The 16880-nt window shown below is 39.8% G+C and overlaps 1 protein-coding gene across 3 annotated transcripts in view; it reads right to left on the bottom strand.

Annotated features, from left to right (window-relative positions):
* The window catches only part of trappc9 (trafficking protein particle complex subunit 9), a 233699-nt gene that overhangs the window by 205894 nt on the left and 10925 nt on the right, over positions 1-16880 (bottom strand). For all 3 annotated transcript variants that reach the window (XM_026155948.1, XM_026155951.1, XM_026155950.1), the window contains 4 exons: positions 15899-16020; positions 12733-12858; positions 10015-10231; positions 1745-1888 (listed from right to left, as the gene is read on the bottom strand). In XM_026155948.1, the coding sequence (XP_026011733.1) occupies positions 1745-1888; positions 10015-10231; positions 12733-12858; positions 15899-16020 (609 nt within the window). The remainder of the gene's footprint in view (positions 1-1744; positions 1889-10014; positions 10232-12732; positions 12859-15898; positions 16021-16880) is intronic.

Genomic DNA, 16880 nt, shown 5'->3' with positions numbered 1-16880 from the left:
ACGTCTGTTCTAACGTTTGAGTCTAAGGTTTATTTTTTAGCACCTGGCGGCTCTTTTTTGCTTCTCATCCGTAAACACTCTGCATACTCTTTCATGTGTTTTTATATCGTCATCTGATATATATCGTTATATCGAACAGCCCTATACGAACACCTATGTGAGTTACATATAAATGGAAAAACAAACATCCCCAGTCTATTAACATTGGGGAACTGGGAACTTTCACAGTACTGTACATTAATGAATTTTTGGTTTAAGCGAACACAAATGACAAGCTTTTGCTGACCAGCAAACTGTTTTCCACTTTGCCTCAGTTTTTTTTTTTTTAAATGCCATGGCAAAAAAGATGCTAAAGCATTAGCAGCTCTGCTAGCTAAACAGCTGAACCAGTCAAACACAGGAGAACAAGTTTTCACTTCATTTCAAAAGGGAGAGACAGTATAACACTTATTAAACTGTCAAAGCTTCCCATCCAATAAATAAATACATAAAGCAGGCAGCGTACACAATAGCAGCTGAGGGCAATGCCAGCTCCATAGCATACAGCTGGATGCTTCACACTTGGTATTGCTTGCCCTTGTAAAGGCAGGATGTGTGAAATGGGTGCCATGTCTTTCTTGATACATATGCCAACATGTTTGTCATGAGAAGACACGGCAACAGAAGAAAGACATCACACTACTGAAAAATAAAGTAAAGCTTTTTACTGGCCGTTTTAGAAGTTTGGACAGGGGAGACAGATGCTTTTATAACTTTGAATGAATCCAATTGGTTTAATTTATCACTCTGTCCAGTTTCACTACATTTAAAAGTACAGTTTAGTGACTTTGATGATGATGATGCACCGAACATGTGCTCAGGAATCAAACTTGGAGTGAGAACATTGTAAACTGCTGTCCTATTATGACATATGTGCACACATCAAAAGGGACTTATTTCACAAGACCTCGCTTCTTCCTGGTACTTTTAATATCACACTGCTGACGGGAGTAAAGGCAATCAAAGGGAGGGCACCAAAACTCCACCCGACAGCGCTCTGAGCCCAAAAAGTTACAAAGTAAATATGAAATGGTATTTTAGTGCAGCAGAAAGCACTGCTGAAGAACTCGGCTTACAAGGTCACTTTCTTCAGGGAGAAAATACCCGCTCACGTCTTGTGATACAACAACAAAGTAGTAATTACATCACACGGCTTTTCTGCCCTTTGATGTGTGTAAAGCTGTAGACTGACATTTTTTTTTCCAGCAGAGCTGTTTCTAAGAAGGCTTGTCCCAGCAACACCCTAGGCAGAGCTGCAGAAGTCCCTTTGCTAACATTTAATATTTTATACTGTGAGTCTGCTTCATCTTGTTCCCACCTCATCTCCCTTATTCTCCCTCCCACCATCAATTCTCATAGTAGCCAACCAGGGATTACGCTGGCCTCTTTTGTGTGGCCAGTGAAGAGTCTGGCTTGCACAGCTTCATCTCCTGGCTGCTGCCGCAGGATTTCTGGTCAGAGCACAATGTTGCATTTCCGCCAAGAAAAAGCTGGCTTTGTGTATCACATACTATTAAAACTCGTGGTATAACGCTGCAATCACCAGGGGACAGGTTGGCTGCGTCTAGATTTCTTTTTTTTCTTTTTTTTTTAAAGGCAGGGCATGAAGCTGAAAAGCACCACACAGGTTTTCAATACTGCAATGAAACATTAGTTTGTTCTGCTCAATTTCAAGTTTCCTCCTGACTGTGTTTTGTGAGCTGACCTTGATCAGACAGGAAATCCAGCATGGTCTGCAGCAGGAAGGACAGGTGGCGCACAGACAGGGCCGGGTTGCCCATGCGACGGGAGGCGTAAACCAGTTCATGCAGGAGGCGCATCTGTACAGCAGCCCAGCCTCTGTGGGTACCTGGGGGAGAGGGAGAGAGATGACAAAATAAAAGTCAGATTTACAAAGCTCATTGCTGACATCTAATGTTATGCAGATATCAAATCAGATTAGTCCACATGCATCAGAGACATATTCTGCCTGACGCAGATCAGCTAAATCTTTGTTGTCCCATGTCAAACACTCACATTATCATCTCCCATATTGTTTTCAAATTGTATTGAGATCTTTATGCTGATATCTGCCAGCACGGTGTTGAGTTTTATTATGCTGATGCTAATTCGTTAATCTTTATCTTTTAACACATTTCCCACCCTGTCTGTATAAGCTCTTTGTAAACATATTCCATAAGATCTCTCCCCGTTACTCAATAAAAGCTGTTTCTCAATCTTTGGATGATCAGCTTTAAACACAAAAGGTAAATGTCATAAAGTCAGCTAGAGTTAGGTCATAACACTGAATCATTTTATTGGAATAATATCAAACATATCTTGTTATCATATGCCTGTTGAAATTAGGGATTTCACTGGCTATAACTCAATCAATTCATTTTCTCCCGTTGTCCAACTCGGGATTGTGGTTTGGATGGAGGAGTATACCAGGAGGACAGTACACCCTGGACTGGTCGGCAGTCTATCAAAGGGTGAACACATAAAGACAGAAAAACCACATTCAGACTTGGGGCCACTTTAGAATCACCTATTAACCTAGCATGCATGTCTTTGGACAATGCACATGTTTTTTGTTTCTAACGCATTAAATCTGAATTTCCCCCTCATATTTTTCCACCTGCTAAGAGGTGCCATGATGAAGAGATAATCAGGGTTATTCACTTCGAGAAAACTTCAGTCACAGGAAACAAAAGACCAAAAAGCAAGAAATATTCAATGAATATTGTTAGAAATATTTTTTTTAAGTTCTTTAAGTTCTTTTTTTTTCCAAGTTCTTTTTTCATAAACCCGTAAAGGCTCGTTTTGGGTAATAATCAGAAAGACAGAGAAAAACATGCCTGTGTGTATATGTACAGTGGAGCATCTACCAGTCAGTCAGCAACTGGGGAAGCACAAGAACAACTACACCAACATCTGACAACCAATCATCCAAACAAACTTTAACTCAGCGTTACACTTCCTCGTGTCCCAGAAATACACCTGCCAAGTTTCAAGCAGATTAGTCAGTTGTCGAGATACATGATGAACAGATGGTCACGCTGACCTACTGAGATGTCTGGAATAATTAGTAATTAGCACTCATTTTGAGCCAAATTCCTCCAACTCTGATCACAAACGTCTTGTACAAGCACAAAATTAGCTTAAACTAATTCGCTGAGGCCATCAATTCAAAGTATTCATGTGTAAACTTTGGCTTGCTAACTTAGCTGCCGGTGTTTTGTTTCTGCAGAGCACCACAAGACATCTTAATAGCATTCTATCTTGACACCAACAGTTACATAAGGCCCTCAGCCCCCCACGAGATGCCCTGCTCCACTCCCAGCTGTCTACTGTTGACTCACTGAGTGGGAAAGAAAAACTAGAGGGTAGATGCACTGGAGAGGCTGTGGGGGCCAGAGGGAAGGAAGGAGGATATTTGGTAAACACTCTGATGTTTCCTCGGCTTAAATACCACTTCCAGTAACATCAAATCGTGCCCATGACGCTTTTTACTTATCAGCATTTTTCTACCACGGCTGTTATTCATCCTGACTTCTTCTGCCATCTGAAAAAACTGCAAATGCCATTCCTTCATAAGGGATTTTTTTCTGTCATGAAAACTGCACCCACTAAGCAGTCTAAAAATAGCTGACTTCCACCTGTCTGCCAAAAAACGGCGCTTATCTGGAGGACAGTAATCCAAAGGACACTTCGGATTTTCTGAGCATGTCGCTCTCGCTCAAACATGAAAAACGTGTTCATTTGTGGTATTTTCAGTGCTGAACTGGAGGTGTCTGGCAATCCAATTAACACACCACCAAGATAATGAGTGTGGTGCCACGGCCAAGCAGTCACACTGTCATGCAGTAAACCTGACTCAAAAGGCACTGTACCCTCGAGCTGCCTCAGATCTACTGTGTAGGGTGATGAGATGGCACATAGAGCCATTGTTCTCCTCAATTATAAGCATCCAAATTATTACAAACAGAGAGAACTCCAAAAATTAATTCAACAGAATGACAACAGAGCAGCAAGAGGACAAAAGATGACAGAAAAATGCAGTGTCCCCATTACTGCCAGCAGAAAGGCGTGGTGAGAAAGGGCATATGAACCACTTACAAAACCATTTGCTCCACTGTGTCTCTGGGCACAGCAGCCTTATTGCAATGCACTATTGATCCCCATTTTCTTTCTTTTTTGAACTTGCAACTCTACTGTATTGCCTTATAAACTCTCATCTGATCCCTTCTGCTAAAAGGCTTACTTCCATCATTTCCTACTTTCCCATCAGCCTTGTGGGAATTGGTACGTCAGCTGGGAGAGTAGAGCTAGAATATGTAACGGTACTTCAACAAATCCGGCATCCAATCTGTGTGTTCAGCCGTCAGCCATTGCAGCAGTGGCAAATCGTCTTGAGGTGGTGATATCTACTCAAAGTTATGCGAGGCCAGAGCGTAATCAAACATACTAACGAAGACACTTATGTTATGTTATGAATAGCCAAATTATTGCATGTTACATTTTAAGCAATGCCACTTTTAGTTACCAGGCAGCAACCAGTGGGACACAAAAATGATCAGAATTGCTGAACTTGCCCTTTCCACCGTGTTTGTGCTATCGGTGGTTTTAGGAGGATTTTGATGAAACCGTCTTTGATGAAATTATCTGATAAATAATATAGCCTGCAGCGTGATAGGACTAATCCAAAAAGTTCTAATACACTTCACTACTCCCAAAAGTTTTAGGACTTACTACTTTAGTATTAGTTCGATACTTAAAACAAATTATAGATATCCATGTCCTACTACATTTGTTGCATGTATTTATTCATTGTATAAAAGGATTACGTCATTAATATCATTAGAAGCCCATGCTGCATCACGATCAATAAATTAATCTTAAATGTTACAGTAGGCAGCTGCACACTACCATAGACTTTGTATAAAACAAAGTGCCCTCCATAATTTGAACTACGATAGCTCTTTTAGATGTTTTCTGACAAAGTTATTATTAATAATAATCTGTGTAACCACTGGTTTGCAGCTTGTTGTAGAGTGTTCTTGAGTTGGCAAGTTGTTATGAATTTGTTTTTCTTTACCACAGAAATGTTTCTGTCATCATGCACTTCTTTTTTAGCCTTTCTTGCTTTTTGTTGTTGCCAAGCTGAGCAGTACATAAAATCTTTTCTCTCTCATTCATTCTCTTTCCCCCTCTGATGGTTTTTCAGCCTAATGATCGCTCCCTCACTTGCACCAACATCCCTTTGGGCCTCATATTTTCAAATTGTATTAAAATTACAGTGAAAAGTTATAAAATACAAATTCAAGCCTTTGAATCAACTTCAGCTGTTATGCCTGCTTCATTTGTCATGAAATAACACGGCAGAAGGCATCACCTGGCCATGAAACTGTTTATCAACTGTTTATCTTTTAACAGTTGATATTTTTTATAACGCTAATTAAATTAAAGCTCCAAGTCTGCACGTCAATCACATATTGATTGTTTGATTTACAATATACTGTGATGGTGTACCGAGGCAAAACTACAAAAATTATCTAGCTCTGAAACAAACACGGAAGTGCATTTGATTGTTTACACTGGCCAGCAGGGGGCGACTCCTCCAATTGTAAGTCCATTGGTATTAACATCTACTGGCAACCAGCCTTCAGCCGTCCTTGTCAGTGGCCTCAGTTTAAATACTAAGTAAATGAGTTTTGGGTCTCAGTCATGAAAAATGGTGTTATTTTCCTAATTATAGAACCCATTAATGTCCAAAAGGACCATTTCAAAGTGACAACTGCCCCTTGATTGTTATATGTGTGGTTTGAAAAAGCAAAGATGCGAAAACACTCAGATCCAGGATGCAAGACAAGGTTTTGCAAACCAATGTATTACTCTTTTTTTTTTAATTCCCAGTGATGAAGTATCACCATATCACTGTATCACTATGTACACTGTTATATAGTAGTTTTTGAATACAGTGGATTTTATCTACTGTTCTTCTCCAAGACTTGTTTAGGAAGCTTATATGTTGAACTGTGTAAAATGATTATATTTTAAGTGAAGTGCCCTTATAGAATAATGCTATTATTTATACATTTTAACTGACTCCCAAGATATGCGCTGCAGTTCTACCTGTATTAGTGAGTTAGAATAATGAAATAGGGATTGTTCTCATGTTTTCTGTTTGTGTTTTATTTTTCAATGATTTGCTCTACCCCCAAAGAAACCATCTACTTTTACCTCTAACAAAAGCCAAACAGTAAACTTTATATCTGATATGTGATCAAAGAAAGGGAGGAGAGAGAGAATAGCTAGATTGTACAGACAGGACTCTGGCAAGGGTTTTAACCACTTCAGATGTTTAAATTCATCGTGCAGCATCATCGAGCAGGTGTCTGATCTGTCCCAGATTGATTCTGCACCAACAGATGGTATGGCCCCCACAGAGCTTGGATCTTAACATCATGGAGTCAGTGTGGGATTACATGCAGTGACAGAATTGACAGAACTGAAAAAGTCTAAATCCACAAAAGAATTGGGGCAAGTTCTCCAAAATGACTGCCACAAGTTATTTTTAAAAAGCTCATTTTTGAAGGCTCCCCGCAAATCACTACCTTATCATGGTGGAAGGGTTTGTGCATCCCAGGAATCACAGGAGCTATGTTGTCAGGGGGCTTTGGTCCTGGGTGAGGGACCAGACAAAGAGTAATTCAGAAAACCACTATGAGTAAAAGATCAAGCGAACAGTTCACCCTCCATGGGACAGGGTTCACCCTGGACCAAGGCCCAGGGTGGGTGCCCTTAGTCCATGGAGCCTGGTGGGGCACAGCCCCAAAAAAGGACATGGGACCACCCTCCTGTAGGGCCACCACCTGCAGGAAGCGCTCTAGGCATCAATGTGTATTATTTTATGTTGCATTAACCCTTTAAAGCCGGTCTGAGCGGGCACGCTCCGTTTTACGTAACTATTTTTAAATCCCGGTAGCACTGCAAACACATAAGGTAGCACAATAATTTTATGAAACCGGAGGAGTTGTACTTACATCTTATGCCATCAGCTTGTCCTAGGTCACAGTTTCCTTCCACATATAGCTTTGCAAAAACTGCATAAAAAGCGCTTGCAGCAACAAAAACATAATATTCCAGAAACACGCTTTGCCGATTCGATCAGCTGTTCGTAACACTTCCTAGTCCATCAGCGCGAACTATCGCATGTCCGCCATGACCTGCCTGAAACCGGAAGTGACGTCATTTTGCGGAAATGTAGTTTTTTACCATCAGGACCTTATGAGCCTATACTGGTGTTTTTAAAAGTTATGTTTGACTTTATGACTTTCTGTGTCATTTCTGGGATGCTGAGGACTCATATTGCACTGCTGGAAATAGTTTATTTTGATGCATATGCTGGGGTTTTTTTGCAAATTTGCACTATAATATTTATTTTCGTTTTTCCTGCAGTAGATAAAAATTGGTGTATTTCAAAAATAAAACTATGAAGACACTCAAATTAAATTTCCTGTGGTGGGAAACTATTTTGTGCAACTTTTTTGTATTTACAGTTTTGAGGGATACGCCTCTTAAATTTCTCTAACTAGAAATATATGTTAAAAAAACAAAACAATTTTAAATTTTTTTGTAGTTTATTGCTCTTTTTGCAATTTATGTAATTACTATGCACTTAATGCAGACATATCATTAAAATTTGGGCTATAATGGTTGTATTGATGTATATCAACTTGAAATGCTCCCAAAAATGGCTCCACAGCATGTAAAAATATAATATAAGCTCTGTCGGACTTGGTTCTATGGTAGGTCTTAAAGGGTTAAATACTGTATTTAAACATAACATACTGTATTGAAACTACTTGGAACTTTTTTTAAATATGAAGATAAAAATGAGGTATTTGAAAATCAAGATTATGTAGTAAGTTTATGAGTCTAAAAGAAGAAGGAATGAAAAATAGCAAGCAAACCTGTTCTCAGCAAAACATTTCCAAGTCACAAATGTCTGACAGCACTGTAGGATAAATGTGTGCCAAAACCACCTTTTTAATTCTTTAACTGAAAGCTTATTAAACCAGACACTTAGTGAAATGTGAATTGTAACTGTTCTATTGTGGTGCGAGTGCTTTGGTCCACCCATTTCACTGTGAAATTTGCCTCTACATGGAATCCTTTTTTTCCCCCTCCTCATGCAACTCTATAGTGCTCGCCTGATTGGGTCTGAAGAGAGCCGCTTTGGTCAAAGTCCCTTGTCATGGGCTAGACACAGAAGAATACAGATGAAGTGCAGATCGAGTCCAGCTCTCCTCCAGACCACTTTAATTACAATTTGCTGAAATGTTATCATCGACTTCTGTCCAATGCTGTCTACTGCAGCTCAAAGGACAAGCATTTGACCTAAAAGATGCAGCTTGTTTGTGCATTTACAAAGGAAAAAAGGCCCAAGATTAACAGCTTATCAGAGCAAAATCCGCTCTCGCCACAACTCTTGAATGCCAATCACAACAAGAATACCGATGTCCCTGAACATTTCTGTGCGCTGTTTTCTTTTGAATGGACGGTGCTTGCTACTGAGAGGCTGTAGCATGCAAGGGTCAAGAGTCTGCAAGAGTACAAGGTTTATCAGGGGAGGCCGTACAGAGTAGTCTACAAGAGCTCAGGTCAGGTATCACCCATGACTCTCTTTGAACAAAGGGTTGGTTTGAATGCAGAACACCCTGAAAGAGTGCTTGTGAAAAGACAGCAAAGCTGGTAATGAAACGAAGGCTCTTCATCAGCTTAATCCATTAAATATGTTGACACTGTTGTTAATCACACACTGTGAATCCTGTGAGAGGGCACAGCATTCAGAGTTTGAGAAGACTGATTCACAGAGAATTACTCCTTTTCACTGATATAAAATCAGCACTTCAGCCTTGCAACCCTTAAAAAAGAAAAACTAAATCTAACTATAGCCGTTCACAAACATCAACTCCCCGTTACCCTTCCTCCCATGGAGCACCTAACACTTCAGACACACTTCTCACTCCTGGAGATCTTCTGTCTGGTTTAGGAGAGGGTGCTGCCAGGACAGAGTGTACAGGAGGCATTAAACGTGGAACCCCGTCGCTCACTAGGAGCAAGATTTACAGTGCACACCAACTCAAAATCCTCTTTAGGTGTTAAAAATCTGTATTTACTACAGAGAAGCAGTGTCAGCTTGCAATTGAAAGACATGGACAAAAGTATTTTTGCAGCTTGCTTTATTTCATATGTTATTTATAGGAATTAAGAGTCCAAAACTGGGGAGGAGATGAATCACACCACCATGATTTACGATTTAAATCTGTGCCGATCAATTTACTGCTACTGTGCTAAAATCAACACTGTTAAAAGCCTGTTTTATTTTGCACCTGATGTGGTCATGACAGTGCTGTTAGGAGTGTTAATTTATTTGTAATGAGAGGGGAAGAGTTTATCAGAATGAGTGCATAATTGGCAAAGGTGGATGGCTGTGAGCACAGTGTCAGAGCACTGGCTCCATCATGTAACTCTTCAGTGAGTCCTCCCTCCGCATGTTTAGAGCCTCCACAGTAAAACTGCTATTTTTATGAAACAGAATAGAGCTGGACTGAATTTAGCACCACAGTAAATGCGTTATTGCAGGGAGTGAATAAATGAGCTTTCGGGTTACAATCGAGGGGTGCTGTGGAATTACTGTGTCACATGCCACATGACGCAATGTCAAAATCAGTGCAGGACACCCAGCAAGTAAGCATAAAAACACCTTAAGTCTCACTCTCATTACTGTTATTGTTTACCATTTTCTTTTTTTCAGTAGCAAGATGAATAATTAAAAATAGCTGCATCCATAATATGAGGTAAGTAGTTAGAGATGTGTTTGGAGACTGGACAAGAATGGCCCGTAGGTTTTTGTTCGTTTGTTCTTGAAACAAACAATGTGAATTGTTATGCCCACATATTATTCAGCCACCATGTGACCAAGCCTACCTTTGCTGAAGTCTTTAGGATCGAGTGACAGGCTGTACCCAGGTAACGTCTCCAACAGCAGCTTGTAGCAGGCCCTCCAGCCAGGCTCTGGGATGGTGGGAGCTACACACTGCATGGCAGCGACACGCTTGAAAAAAGCTGATTTTCGATGGAATCCAATCAATTCATAGAGCTCAGACAGGATACTGTAGCGCTGGATCTTCTCTTCCTCCGACAGCTGTGGAGAGAGAAACACCATTATGCCTTCCTGCACTGGAAAATTCACTTTTTAAAATCACCTCATCTTATCAATCAATACATATGCATGCTTTGATATTCAGAGGCACGAGGGAGGTAAATTATGGTGAGATCACCTTGTTTAAAAGTGTTCTTGTGACATCACGGCCACTTTGTAAGCCAATCACAGGTCAGGTAGATATATAATTTATCAAACACAGATTTCTGTTGGGGCATCTTTTTATCAGTGTCTTCTAATGTACCAAGAGGGCAGCATTAATATTCCAAACCCATTGATGAAAGATGATGAAAAGACGACTTTGCCTGACATTAAAACACTGAGATTTAGTTAAAAGTGAAATGCTGTCTGCCCAGCTCATTGGAAAGAAAAAAAAAAAAAAAAGGGGGGGGGGGGGGGAGGTTACTAAATTTGGTTACAAATTGTTTACAGCATGAACTTTCTATCTCAATGACACTGCTCTTAGATCTATGTTTGTATTGGATCTAGAGAGTCCTGCAGCTATACAGATGTTTTTTAAGATTAATGATGTCATGGTTTCATTTATTAATAAACAGGCATAGTGTCTGTTGTCTTATAAGTTACTTAATTTAAAGCTCATAATCAGCTCTTTTACACTATTTGTTACCCGTATATTTTCGTCAGCTCTTTCTCATCATTTCCTTAGTTCTGGCTCTTCCTCTTTACCTCGAGCCTCATCTCCTGATCTGAGGTCATCTATCTGACAAAAACATGCATATAAGATCCCTATTTATTCCTGATATTGTCACAATTACGTATTGTCAAGAAACTACTCATGAAATCGTTCTGTCTGTAGAAAGCTGACAACAAGCGGCTAAACAGCAGCAGCTGGCTATAAGATAACATTTTGACAGCTAACGTTACGGTGCAAGCGTCCTAAAAATGATCAACACATTGACTATAGTCATCACATTGTTTATTTGCCAAGCATCCAAGTCAAGCAATTTTAGATCCACTTCAAAGAAAGTTTACTAACACCAGCTAATGGCTGCAAAGGCAGCAGTGCTTAACCACAGAAGAGTTCAGGTTATCCTCAACAACTCAGTATCACTTCCAGACGGAAGTAAGCTTCACTGACTCCTCGACTCCTATCACTCCTTTCAGTTTTACACCCTCCTCTAGATTAAATAGACGTGAACACCCAGCATACCGACAGGTGACTGACAGCCTACACTCACTATGGAAGAACTGTGCTGCAGTTTTTGAAGCGAGTCTGGGGTAAAAATTTATTATTTAATTGACAGATATCAGGTTTTTTATTCAAGATTTACCACTTAGTGTTGAGATTTTTTTTAACATGTTAAAACATTTTTGTGAATATCTTGATGCATTCTCAATCATCCAGGAAAGTAAATCTCCAAAAGTTGATTCTGTTCATCTGGACGTAGCGTTTTGTGGGGGAAACGTTTCGTCACTCATCCAAGTGACTTCTTCAGCCTCAGCTGACTGCAGGTTTCCCCAACCTTAGAAACAGTACATTTGCATAATGACTGAAACCAGCCCACTGAAGGAACAGTGGGCTGGGAGATCAGTTCCTTAATCTTAATTATACAAATTCTCATGACCATTGATCAACAACCTGTTTATAAGATTGGGGAAACCTGCAGTCAGCTGAGACTGAAGAAGTCACTTGGATAAGTGCCAAAAGATTTCTCCCACAAAACGCTACGTCAGATGAACAGAATCCACTTTTGGAGATTTTTGTGAATAAAAACGTTTCTATACACAAATACGCCAGCTGTAATTCATAACAGATGTGAGCCATCTAAATTTGACATTTTTAATCCCTCCTGACTGACCAAAATGTGATTGTCCTACAGGGGCCACCATAGCTAGGATTGTGCTCTAGAAATGGGAGGGATATGAACACTAGATAAAGTTGACTGCAATCTACTGACATCTAGTGGTGAGATTTTACACACTGTGACTTTAACATGTCTTTCCAACATCAACCAAATGAAAAGAAAATCACGTCATTTAAAAAGTTGTTCCATTAAATGGTTTTGGAAGTTTGATGCTAAATAAAAATTGTTAAGAACACTTTCATCACACTGAACAATAATAACAATGACACAGGAGGAAAATTTCAATGACAAATGCAAAAAAAAAAAAACCCCAAAAAACCCCAAAAAACAAAAAACAGAAAAACTGAAGCATTTTCACACAACAGGAGAACAAAAAACTGTGAATCAGTGTACTCGTAGGTGTCCTGGAAGAACTTCACTGACTCAAAGTCTTATGAGCAAAAAATTCTGACACAAAAATAAATGTATTAATCTAATGATAAAGAGCTAAGACCAAAAAAACATACTCCGAGGGCACAATATGGTGCAAGCAAGGCCCATTTTAGAGTGTCTTTTTGCTAAAGGTCCTGTGATTTAACTGTCCACCACAGAGCCAGTGGACATATTAATCATCCCGTGCGGCTGGGAAAGCTTTTATTTCCCGGTCAGATGGCGTACCTGTCCCAGGTTGATGTAAACGGCATTCTGCAGGAAATCGGAAGCCTCTCTGGCCCTCTTCTGAATAGCCAGCACCCTAACTGCTTTCACACAGGCCTCCAGCTCGATGACACCTGCGTTCTTGTACTGCGAAAGATAAGAGGAGGAGCAAGGGGCAGGAGGAGGCTCGGTGTTAATGAATAATGAACAGTCGATCAGAGTCGCCTTGAGTTTTACAATCCACCACATAATCAGGGAGAATGTTCTCTCATTAACATATGACCGTATTCATCAGTCAACGCGGATGTGGGAAGATGGAGCAGTGTGATAACTCGGATCTCCTATTGTTCTACGTTCAGGAATTCCCAACCATTACTCAGTTTCTGCTGAAAAAGCTGAGCAGTTGCTGCTGGTTTGCCCCCTTTTTCCCCTCTTTTCTTCTCTTCTCAAACCTCACCGTCCCTCAACTTCCTTCCACTTCCACCCTCATTGTCTCCTTATTAAAATTCAATTAATATCTGAATGGCTCTGTGTTGAGTTGTAATTTAATTCTGAATGAACTAGTTACAGGTAAAAGGGCTGAAAGAAGGTCAGTGCAAAGAGGCAATTATAATAATGAAGATAAAGAGCAGGATTGCTTCTGAATAGTTTGGAAGCATAATGAGCCTATTCGGCTTCCCCTAAGCATTAAAGATACTTTAATAGTATTCTTGGTGACTTTGTACAGGGTCCAAGTACATTGTGCTATAAATGGAACCTGTACAATAACTTTTCTGTGTGCAGGAGTGCATTATTGCTGACTAATAAGCTTCTAGTCCTACTATCTACACATGCCCCCATGCTTGCCCCCATGCAGCTTCAGTATAGCAATAATAACAAACAGCTGCTGTCAGCATGCACAAGTCCTTAACAACTCAAACAAAATAAAATACTGCCCCCTGCTGAAATCAATAAATATTACTACACAGCTTACGATGCTTACGTTTCTGCTTACCAGCGCTTTTGGTTTTGTGTGAGCATTAGTCTAAAGACTGAATGGCTGTATTTAAAAATACCCTTTATTTTCTCTAATCTGATTCCCTATTCAAGTCAAAAACACAACCCATTAACCTGGAGCTCTGCGGCTTGTACTATGAAGCAAGATCGGGATACTCAGCATATCTTTTTTAATCTGGCTTCAATTACCCTTCACTTAACCACTATTCACAAGAAGGTGCTTATCAACTCTGTAAGTTAAACCAGGGTTAACCACATAATTAAGACTGAGGTTTTGCAGCATGTAACCAATCACAAACAAGCACTGGTCTACTGGCAACAGAGCAGATCATTTCACAAACAATAACAGAACTACAGGATAGGAAAAATATGAGGTTAAACTCGTAATATACACCATCAACATGACAGCTACTACAGCCAAGCAGCACTGTCAGGAAAGCGCTGTATGTAGCTGTAGTATTAACTGCATCAGTTAATGTAAATACTAGTAACTATAAAACCAGGAGGGAAATCTGGCAAAAATATGCTGACCACATAATCTAATGGACTTATCAGTGTAAATAACCAATCATTACAGCACTGGGAGCTCCTGCTATAATAACTAATTAAATGAGCGAGCTGTTAGATGTATTCTTTCAGCACGTAAGAGAGTTTTTGCCCTATTCTTTCCACTGCAGGCCTGATGGCATTAAAACTGGCTGAGAGAGAGTACACAACAGATAAACAACAGAATTCAAAGCAGTTGCAGGCTGACTTGCAAATTTCATATAAAATCAACATGCACAAGGCTTTAGTGCTCTCTGTTTTAGGATTACGTTGCTTTATAACTCTAGAACAAAGAAATAACTTTAGAAATGTCTGCAGTCAGCAAGAAAAAAAACAACAGAGGGGAGACAAAAGTTTTAGTTAGAGAAGTGATCAGGCAGTAGGTGGTGGTTTTGCATGCACTGACCCCTTACTCATCCTCATATGACAATGCACCATGACGAAGTAGTTTGATACAGTGAAACCACAGGATAAAACACGAGGTTATCTTGCCAAGTGTCCAACGCTGCTTCTTAGCACAAACCTCTAGATGGTCACTCATCTCATTTTTACCAAGTCTAATATCAAGAGAACAGCCTCAATAAAGATAAACTAAAGCACCTTTGGAGAACAAGTGCAGCCCCAGGCAGGACCTGCTGCTTATCATGTACAATTAAAGGAGAATAAATGCTCTTAATCTGCAGAGGGTGTTTTGATCTAAAGAACAAGGCTGCCATTAGTACTTTGTCTTGCTGTTTCAATAGCTAAAAATCTCTCTTTAGGACCTCCCTACTGCATTTGTGGCTCTCTGCTAGGAATCTAATTTTCCTCTATTCTGTAGGCATTTCTGTAGGGTTCATCAAGTTTAAGATGTTAAAACCACATATCAACAATCTAATATTACATCATTCTTAGCAGTACTGTAAAAGTACAGTGGAAAATCACAGGATTATATGAGCTATTGATGGAAAAGTGCCTGGTTGCATGACACTGACCTTATGTTACTAAATACAGGCTGTCATATATTAACTGTTCCTCTACGTTCCTCACTAAAAGCCGCCATGTGTGCTGTCAATCTCATCGTCCTCCATGCTGGGAAACAACATGTGGCCCAAAATGTTCTCCAGACTTTCAGAATCAATGGCATGAAGCCTCCGGAAGTATCCAACAGAAAGGCAGAGATCACAGAAATGCTGATTTGCATGGGACTAATCACTGTCACAGGGCTTCTGTGCTCTGGTCTGAGAGCAGAAGGAGACACAAATTCCTGTGAGGGTTGCATCAATAAGAGCGTCCAGCATAAAGATCAGTGCCAAACAAAAATTTGCAGATCCGTCAGCTGTGGCAACTGCTAAAAAAAAAAAAAAAAAAAAAAAACGGAGCAGCTAGAAAGAAGCTCATCTTGTCCTTGTTTAGTCCCCTGAAGACTCTTATTGAAAATGTATGGCCTGCCTGTTAGTGTTTGAATATATTGTTAAGGAATTCATTGGGAAATTTTGAATGACAATTAAGCTTTACTGTAATCATCTGTACAGCAATTTTAAAATAGTTCATGTTTAAGATCCAACTAAAAATCAAGCAAAATAATTATTATCCTCAAGCCAACCCAACAACAACCACACTGGTTGGGACCTGGTTTAACAGCCGTGTACACTTCGGGCAGTACCTTTCCATAGTAGGAGATGGCCTCTTTGTACTTCTCGATAATGTCCTCAGGACTCAGGCAGTTCTTTGCTCGTCCAATCTCAGTGCTGGTGTCCGCACTAATGCCGTTGGTTGTGAGGGCTCCTACAGTCAAAACAGGACAGCATAAGATTGGTACAGGAAAGAAACAGAGAAGACGGCGCATCACTCTGGTCTGCTACTAAAGGAAAGGAAGGAGAAACAGAGTGAACAAAGGAAGAAGAGAAAACTCTTTGAAGGAACAGTACTGGACACCCCGTCAACACAAATACTTTCAAATATATCACATAACACAGACCACGTTACAGTAATGGATTGAAATATTGTTGAAAACCCACAGGGTGATGAACCAAATGTATTTATCCCATTTTTCCGATTTAAAAGAACTAAAACATGAAGGGGTAAAATTAACAATAAGATATAAACACAGCCACAGGTAAACTTACCTGTTAGTCTTTAAATGAAAGTGCAGACGGCCTCTCTAAGCCAAATCTGATTAGAATACACACGGACCTGTGTGTGTGACTGTGATGCTGTCACAATGTATACGATGTGATGCTGACCAAATGATATTTGCATCATAAAGGGGCAATGATTGTACAGTGCAACACACTGTGTAATTTTTTAGTTAGCGAAGATACAAATATACACAAAATATAATAGAAAATATTTGCTAATATAGTGACAGATTCAGCAACAGTGAGCGTTTAATAAGCAGGAAGTCTGCACGACTGGTGTTTGACTGCCCCCCGCTGGAGCAACAACAGTCTTCAAAGAGAAATATTCTAGTAAGCAATTTCTTTAAATCATTTTGATAGGTTTCAATTATTTTTCTTTCATAATCAAGAGTAAGATGTATGCTGGTATTATTAATGGGTCAATAAATAAGGAATGGAAGCAACTGAGAGAGGTCATTTAAAGATCTGGTGACTGAAAGTGAGGCTGTGAGGAGAAAAAAAAAAAAA

The sequence above is a fragment of the Astatotilapia calliptera genome, chromosome 22, assembly GCF_900246225.1.
Source record: "Astatotilapia calliptera chromosome 22, fAstCal1.2, whole genome shotgun sequence".
Taxonomy (NCBI): domain Eukaryota; kingdom Metazoa; phylum Chordata; class Actinopteri; order Cichliformes; family Cichlidae; genus Astatotilapia; species Astatotilapia calliptera.
This window is presented reverse-complemented; position numbering and strand designations above follow the sequence as displayed.